Source organism: Gavialis gangeticus, unplaced genomic scaffold (assembly GCF_001723915.1).
Source record: "Gavialis gangeticus isolate Ggan-Ray unplaced genomic scaffold, GavGan_comp1, whole genome shotgun sequence".
NCBI lineage: Eukaryota > Metazoa > Chordata > Crocodylia > Gavialidae > Gavialis > Gavialis gangeticus.
This window is the reverse complement of record NW_017729027.1, coordinates 7,924,565-7,933,422: the sequence shown is the minus strand read 5'-3', so window position 1 is coordinate 7,933,422 and position 8,858 is coordinate 7,924,565. Positions and strand designations below refer to the sequence as shown.

Sequence of the window (8,858 nt, the reverse complement as noted above, 5' to 3'; positions counted from 1 at the left end):
CATTTTTCTGTAAGCAGAGTAGTTTAGATCAGTAGCAAACAGAATACCCATTCACTCTTTTTTTGGTGGGGGGGGCGGGGGAGGGGGGAATGGGACAGATCTTAGACTGGATTCTGCCATTTTTAAACCAGGTTGTGTGTGCTGAACTTCTGCTCTGTTACAGAAATAGACCAATTTCCAAGCACTTATACCAGCATAAGTGTAAAGTCTGTACGTGGCTTAAACAGTTTAAGAAAATGTAGGCTGTGGCACAAGGTGAGGAGGTCAAACAGGCATGAAGTTTTGAGAGGAAGTAATTACAGAATCATGAACCCTTAACAGCCCCATCTTGTCAATAGCTTCCCTTCTCTTCGCACTGCTAGCTGATGTTAATTGCACTTTCAAATTGAGAGAGGAAGCCTATGACTATCAGGTTCCAATCAACTACTGTCAGTTAAATTAAAAATGAGACATTGAATTGTACATGGAAACTAAAAACTGAAGCCCTTGCATATATTATACTATAGAATATGCAATACAAGCATACTGTAAAAAAGTGGATTACTGCATTCTGTGTTATTTGAAGCTTTGAATATTCTTTGGGTCCATAAAGAAAGCATGCTAGTAACCAGGTTTCAGGTGACAAAGGCAAAAATAACTAATGAGGCCCAAAACCTTCTAACCAGAAGCAAACTAAAGTAAAACAAATGTTCTTGTTTTAGGCAAAACAATTTTCTTTTGTCTCCTGCTGTTAAATCCATAAGAAAAGAACAAGACATCAGTAAATACCACCAGCCGAAACATCTGTATTGTGCTTAATGGCAAAGAGGGAACTGCAATCTAGGTGATGAATGGGATTAGTCATTAATTCATGAAGCAAATACTGCTCAAGTTCCTTCATCTAAAATTACTAAACAGCCTCCACGCATTTCAAAGTTAAAGTAAAAACTGTGCTTGAGACTAAAAACACTAGCTTTTTTTCCTATGTGGGGAAATGCTATTGATACTCATATATTTAAACTTAAGATAAGAAAAAGTTTACCTAGATAGAATGAGACAAAACCACGCATAGGCCAGGAGGATTTTCAGTTCATTTAAATAAGGAATTAGGGTTGATTGGCCTAAGGAAGCAGCAGTAACTTAAGTAGATAGATTTTCTTATCTTTTAACTCAGCATAGTTAATGTGGAAATTACTGACAGGAAAATAATGCCTCACAATGCTACTTTCTTTACTTTTATTAGGACTGAAGAAAGGAATGGGAAAAGGAAAAGTGCTGGGTTGTTTGTTTCGTTTTAGCTCATGTTAACAAGGAACCGATGAGCAAAAAGTTACTGTTGCTACTAGGTAAGTTCAGAAAACCATCAGGTTAAGGGTAGTTAAGATAACCAATCAAATTTATAAGTTTTCAATAGATCATATGCATTTCATTTATATATTTTAGTTGTGTGTGTATACATTACACGCACAACTAAACAGTATTTTGGTCACATATTCAGTCGACTGCAATCTGTCAACAATGAAATAACGAAGAATTTAACCACATATTTGCAATGAGTCTGTACGTCTCAGCACTGTTGAGAAGATACCTGTACTACACGAACACTTACGTAAATATTATTAAAGACTTGCTCTGATGGAAACTAACACCCTTCCAAAGGTTATAAATTCAAAGAGAGAATTTTTACAATAACAAAACTTAGTTGCAGCAGAATTTTTTAATATAGCAATAGCTATTATCCCAGAAGCTTGCTTTTGTATCTAAAAAAACCTGCCACATTCATAACATTTACATCAAGTTTGACGTGAAACAGCTTTTGAATGGCTCAAAATAAGAATTGTTGGCTGAATAATTATTCACTATAAAATTAAAAAACACAGCTCTTGTACGAATTTTAAAGCGTTTCCATTGTTTTCTGGAACATGCTGTTTTAGAAGTAGGAATCATTCACTCATGCAAAGCTAGAACACAAACAATATAGCATATATTTTCAGCTAGGCAAGCTTACCTCAATCCAAGAGCTGCTTAGCATGCTATGAAAATAGTCTGGAAAGAAAAAAGGTCAATTTGAGACATAAGAGGTAAGTTACTGTGAACAACACAGGCTAAAAATATTATATACGTACCAAGTCTTGCACAGAGTATGCATTTATGACAAGGGAATTCCTTTCCATCTACAGATTTCAGGGTCACATCACAGAGGTATGAACTACAAGACATTTAACACAATTTAGAATCATGACAATCCTGAAGCTACTGAGTAAATGTAAACTGTACAAGAGATTAAATTTCTTTTTTGATACATGAAACTAGATATTTTGATAGGTTTTGACTTACATTTCAAAGAAGGGATTGAATTACAAACACTTAGCTAGAAATATAACTAATATAACAAATTCTAACATTAATAGTAGTAAGCAAAAGGTAACCAAAGCAGAACAAGTTTCTCAGCGTTAAGATAACAAAAGAAGTAACATCCGTGAAAAGGACTCCCCCTAAAAGCAGGCTTACCTTCCTTTACCACTTCACAAACTATGGTCACATATTATTCAGCATTAATTCAAAGCCTTAACCATACACATACAATGATAGGCTTGAAGCAAGATTTATTTGTGGTTTTGTTTAAAACTTATCTTTGCTAACTTAAACTAGGATAGCTTGACAGCACATCTTTCAGAAGTGAAAACTATCCATTGATCTATGTGGGGCGAAAAAATGTCTGAAATGTTTTCTATGAAAGATTTAATACTTACTTAAACAGGAATAGTCTATGCCAAGGGTGTTCAACCCCCAGCCCACAGTCATCATGTCATCTAGCTCACCAGGCTCCCCATGGGTCTAACATGCTGCTGCCATTCCCCTACCACCAACTTAATTGCTACTCCTACGCTACCAAATTTTTAGACCCATGAAGATCCCAGAGGGCCAGATAACATGAGCAGAAAATCAGTCCTGGGGCCAGGCAAGAGCTGGATCTTGGTGCAAGTGACTGGGCCAAGGCTGCACAGGACTCAGTCCCAGCACCGACTGCATGGACTAGCCTCCTGCCACTCATCCAGCCTGCAAGCCTGAAAGGTTGAGCATTACTGGGCTATACTATGTAAAAAGAATTTCCCAGCACAAAAAGTAGTAAAGCATCAATTCAGGCACATTCCCCCACAGGAAAATGTTTCAGATATCATTAAGTAAAACTTGTACATTTCTAACTGCCTCCCCCATCTCTCCCCCACCCTCAAGAAACAGCAGCCATCCTAGCAGTCATGAATCATAATGCCTGCTTTGAGATGCACCCTAGTTATAGAGGGCTGACTCTTGGGGGAGGGGGGTAGAACACATGTGGTATGCAAGTAAATACAGTATACTGCATTAAGAGGCAGCAAAGAACTTACTGCTGATGAATGAGTGTCAGCTGCTGTTTTACCTGTTTTTTCTGTCCATTCCTATCCTACAATAAGTTAACACTAAGCTGCAATATAGTTCATCCTTCAACATAACAGGCAATATGTCCCCACAGTTTAGCTTCCACTTACTGCTAAACTAAGCAGACAATTAGTTGTAACTGTGCACTTATAAGCAGGCAGTTATGGTAGAGTCAGCTAACTTGCTTTGCTTCCCACCTTTTTAAAAATCAGTGCAATTGTTTTGTCTGTCTACAAACAGACAGGATTTTTCTCTAGATATTACTATTCTACAAAATAAATTAAATCTGTGAAAGTTGTGAATAAATAAAAGAATACATGAGTTTCAGAAAACGAATTAAGTGTCAATGATTAAAAGTCAGTATAAACAGAAATAAAAGAATTCCTGTCACCAGCTATGAAATGCGCATAAGTGTATGAACTCACTTTATAAGACATGAACTGTACAAGAGATGCATGTCACACATATACATGCATACATACATTTTTTTTTTTTTAAGTGCCAGATTCTAAAAGTAAGGTCACATTTCAAGATTTAAGCTTTCAGTTTTAGTGCTCTCACCATTTCTTCTGGTTTAATTTTGGTTTGTTTCCATTTTTCTTGTTGACAACATTAATTTTCCCATTTTCTAATCTGACTCCATCCAACCTGTAAGGCACAAATGCATATCTCAACTATTATCTAAATTATTGTTAGATTACATGGGTGAGATAAAGTAAGTTTGAAAAACAATACAACTTAAAAATTGAACATCTGTATGTAGCCTATGGGGAGAATCACTGGTCTCCTGGCAGAAACTAAAAGTTTATATAGATGTTGAAGCAAAAAAAAGCCACTCCAGGGAATCGGGGTTAAATCGCTCCTGAGAGTTACACCCAGGGAACCAAACATCTATATGCTTTCCCCAGGATAAACAAGAGAAAAAAGGCTTCCTGCCTTCCTGAAACTGGGGTCACCCCAGTTTTGAGAAGGTGTGGAAGGCAGCTGTTTTCCCTACCTTCCCACACAATGAGGGGAGAAGAGAAGCGAAGCAGCCATGGCTCCCTGCCTCTTCCCCAAACCAAGGCAGCCCTTGGTTTAGGAAGAGGCAGGGGACTTTGCCTGCTTCTGCTTCCTGCCCCTGCCACCCAGCCGACCAGCAGGGTGATGATTTAAAAGCCAGCACTCAGGAGCTGGGCTCTGGTAAAGTTTGCTGGCTCCTCCAGGAGCCTAGCTCCTTGCCACCCAGCAAGTGATGGGACAGCAATTTAAAAGCCAGTGGCTGAGAGCAGGCCATAGGTCCCTGAGCACTGCTCTCAGCTGCTGGCTTATAAAATTGGTGCCCCACCACTCAACTGGGCAAAACTGGAAGCCAAGTCAGGGAGACTTTCCTGGAGTCGATCCCAGCCACTGGCTTTTAAACGCTGCTCAGCTGAGTGGCAGGGCAGCAAGGGGAAGCTCATGGGAGCTGGCCTGGGGAAAACCTCCGCATGCTCGGGTCCTGGCCCCTTCAGCTTTTAAATCACCATCCTTGCGGGCTAGTAAAGTGGCAAGGAAGCTAGGGGAAGCTGGAGGGGCTGGAAGTAGGGTTGCCAACCCAAAAATGTTTTATACTGCAAAATTAACTGACAAGCAAGCTTGGGTTTTTTTGTTTTGTTTTGTTTTTGTTTTTTTTACTGATATCATGTTTTTAGTGGTGTATATTTTACATAATGTACATTTGCCAGGTCCTGCTTTGCCACCAGGCCTCAGAAGGGCTGGATTCAAATTAGGAGTTTAACCCCAAGCATAGCAAAAAACTAACTAAAGCTTAGTTATGAGTAAGAGAATCTTGGGCTGGCAAACCTGCTCATTTGCAATAAAAGTAACCACATTACTCTAATCCAGGGGTCCCCTATTCACTCTCATACCCCAACTGCACACTGAACCATGTTGCCCCTCGCAACTAACCCCCATCCTTACCCCAACTGGTCCTGCTGCCTCCAGCCTAACCCAACCAACTCCCAGAGAAACCTACCTGCAGCACAACAGTATTACAGGATGGGAAACAGCAGCAGCACATGGGACGCAGACAGAAGTGACATTTATCGTGCAATTTGCCACTTGAAATCGCCCTAAAGCCATGCCCAAACAGAAGAGTACAGCTGCAGAGCCCTGCAATAGCCATGGCAAATTAATCCTCATTATATGAAGGTTCAAATGAAGCTGCTCCTAAGTGAAGCAACTTAATTTGTCTGCTCCAGCTGCAGCACAGGAAACTGCAGCTACTGTCTCTGGATGGGAAGTCAGGGGAGGAGGTCCCTTCTGGAGTTCTCAGCTCCACTGGAGTGGGGGGGCTGGTAGATTGGAGCTCCTCAACTTGGGAGAGGGGGGATCTAATCTACCCACCCCTCCACCCCACTCCAGCGGGACTGAGAAAACGCCAGAAGGGACCTCATTCCCCTGCCTTCTCCCCACTCCCAACCAGAAACTGCAACAGAGCTGGGAGAGGCAGAACCAGGGGAAAATACAGCCTCTCTCTCTGGACTGGCTCCAAACTGGAGCCGATCTTCCACTCTCCTGAACCAACAACTAACATCTGTTGGATCAGAGCAATTGGTGTAATTCATGGCAATTTCTATGCCTCACCATGATTCAGATCCGGGAGCTGCACTTCTGTCTGTACCCATGGTTAGAAGGGGAGGCATTTACAAAGCCCTGAGAGGCGGCTTCCTGCAGTGCTGTGCACTTTCACTCAGGTACCAGGTGGTGTTGCTGTTCCCTGTCTGTCCTTCAATCAATCTCTGGCTGTCCAGGTTCTTTCCAAGTGGGAGCTTCACAAAGCAGCCAGAATTTGATTGTTTTTACTGACAGTTCTTTATTTATTTTTAATTGACTTTACAGATGGGCATTTTTAGCCTAACTTTTCACTTTTATCCTAAACAGTCAGTAAATTTATATAGATAGTTGGCAGCCCTGGCTGGAAGCCATTTGTACAGAAGCTTTCTACATCCTGGCTCCTGGGCCCTCCCATTTCCATTTGCTACCTGTGCCACTCAGCTGACCCAGAGCAGCAGGGGGCAAGGCAGGCTTCTGTGCCATGGCAGCAAGGATCAGCAGCTTTGCTGCTGCAGTGAAATGCTGCTGCCACAATCCATGCTTCTCTGGGTCAGCCAAGGAGCAGCATGGAGGCAAAGCAGGCTGCTATGTCCCTGCCACAAGGCTCCTGGAGCCCTTGGTGCACCAGCTGAGTGACCAGCTAATTGGCAGAACTCTCACAGGCCATCTGCAGCAGCTCCTGCTTCCCAGGCAGGGGAGAAGACAGACTGTCCAGTACTGGTCTCCCCTAATGGCTTGTCTGTGGAACTCTCCAGCCACAGGGCCTAGAAGAACGTCTGTAGATTGGCTCCCAGACTCTTCCTGTTGGAAGAGCCTTCCTCCCCAAACCCTGTTTCCAAGACAGACAGACTGTGCCAAACAGACTAGGAAGAGCTGCAGCAGAGGGGCTCTTGCTGCCGCTGGTTTCCAGTCCCCCCCGTGCCCCAGAACACTTCTCCTGGAAACAAGGTATGCTACACAATTCCACACATCTGCAGCAGCAGCGCTGGCTGTGGCACCCTTGAAAATGTCTTACAGCACTCCAGGGTCTCATGGCACTCTGCTCGAGAACTACTGATGTAGAAACATTATTTTGAGGGGGAGTTATTATTAAATGCAGTCTGTACCACAAGCCATGCCCAGCAAAAGTACTGCATACTGGGTCCATTTCAGAAGTTATATTATTTGCATCATCTATCAAACACATTAAATCTCTCAACGCATAGCCGGGAAGTACTTTCATATGCTATCTTGTGCAAGAGTCCCAAGACCTGCTAAGGTTCTGAGAGCAGCTTCTTAAACCACAAAAGCACTGAGGGATCACAAATGCAATACAGTGTCAAATAAGAGGGCACTTTAAAACTGTTTGTTTTCACACCACTGTCCATGTACTAGTAACCATTAAAATGCATCGTCTCTTGAAGAAGATCATGATACAATTACCTCAAACTCCTCCCAGCTGACATGTTTACAGAATATGTGAAAGTAAGAAATTAGAAGACATCTATCTAAACAGGTTTAGTAATGAGAAACATTTCCATTTTCTGGGTAGGCTGACATTTGGGTCAGAGAGATAATTCACCAAGCAGCACAAAGCTGAGAACTCAAAAAAAAAAAAATCCCTTAGCATACCTTATACTTAAATTGTCAAGTCCAAATTTCTTTGCAGTGACTTGCAACATTTTTATTGGGTTGATTTCTTCACCAGCAACTTTGCCTTTTTTAGAAGACTTAGGTTTGTTTTTCTGTCTGTCATTTATTACATGGACTTGATTACTTCTGTAAACCTCAAATGCAGACTTCTCATTAACATCTCCATCAAAACTCATTTTATTCAGGTTAGAAATTAGGGTATCATGGTAGTCTTCTGTTTTTTCTTTATACAGGATTTTTGGCTTGTAACCAGGTGTCAAAAGATCACAAGTGTCAGTGTACATGAACTGCAGAAGGTACCCAAACAAATCTGGATGAACTTTCTCTATCACATAAAGATCACATCCTACAACATCTTCATCTTTATGGTAGACTTTTGGAGAGTCTAGACAGTTGTCATCAGAAATGAATAGTTTCTCGAAGAAGTCAGAACGCATGGCCAAGATGTACTTGTGCACAGGATACGTCTTAGTGCCGATCTGAAACGTCACATCATGAATGTTGTCCATTTCATCAGTTTCTCTTAACAATTTCCTGAAGTCCTCAACAAAATTTGATGAGGAAACGCTTGGAATTTCATATAGACTAGAATACAATAAAATAATTTTTATTTGGTTGCAACTCATCAGAGCTATTTTAAGAGTAAAAGGACTCCCCCCACAATATTTAACTAGTGTATTTACTCTAATACAAGATGAGTGTGCCCCCCACCTCTTAAATCAGCATAGGGAAAAAAAAGCCCCTCACCGTACAATCACTTCCAAGAAGATCTCACTAAATACAGTGTCTATCATTAAACTGCTGTCAAAAGCACCATGTGCTCAGCAATGAAAACCAACTACAAAGTTGATTAAATGCACACAACACTAAGCATGACTATAAAACACACGGCCCACATCGGGCAAACATGCTCCTGGGAGCCTACCAAAAGGACAGGTTAATGCAGCCCATCTGAATAAGATATACAGTAGTGCCCATTAAGCACTGTCCCCCTCAATGCCAACTCTTTCTGCAAGTCATGGTGAGCCACGACATTGCATACAGCTCACCCAGAATGTTTTTGTTGTCCCCTCTCTCAAATCCGGTGCATATCATTAGTGTAGTTCCACCCTCCATGATGTGAAGCCAGACTAGTTTGCCCTATGTCTTATCTGCATATACACTTTTGGAGCCCCCCAGGACTTGTGACAAGACCACCCAATTCCAGGCATGAGTAAGGGCTAATTAGCACATGGATCCTTTGGGGGGGG

At 41.7% G+C, this 8,858-nt stretch overlaps 1 protein-coding gene across 1 annotated transcript in view; it reads right to left on the bottom strand.

Annotated features, from left to right (window-relative positions):
- Positions 1-8,858, bottom strand: part of IBTK (inhibitor of Bruton tyrosine kinase) — a 117,551-nt gene that overhangs the window by 52,346 nt on the left and 56,347 nt on the right. Inside the window, exons 12-15 of the mRNA XM_019520435.1 lie at positions 7,588-8,193; positions 3,961-4,047; positions 2,106-2,188; positions 1,988-2,025 (exon numbers count right to left, since the gene is read on the bottom strand). Of these exons, the coding sequence (XP_019375980.1) occupies positions 1,988-2,025; positions 2,106-2,188; positions 3,961-4,047; positions 7,588-8,193 (814 nt within the window). The remainder of the gene's footprint in view (positions 1-1,987; positions 2,026-2,105; positions 2,189-3,960; positions 4,048-7,587; positions 8,194-8,858) is intronic.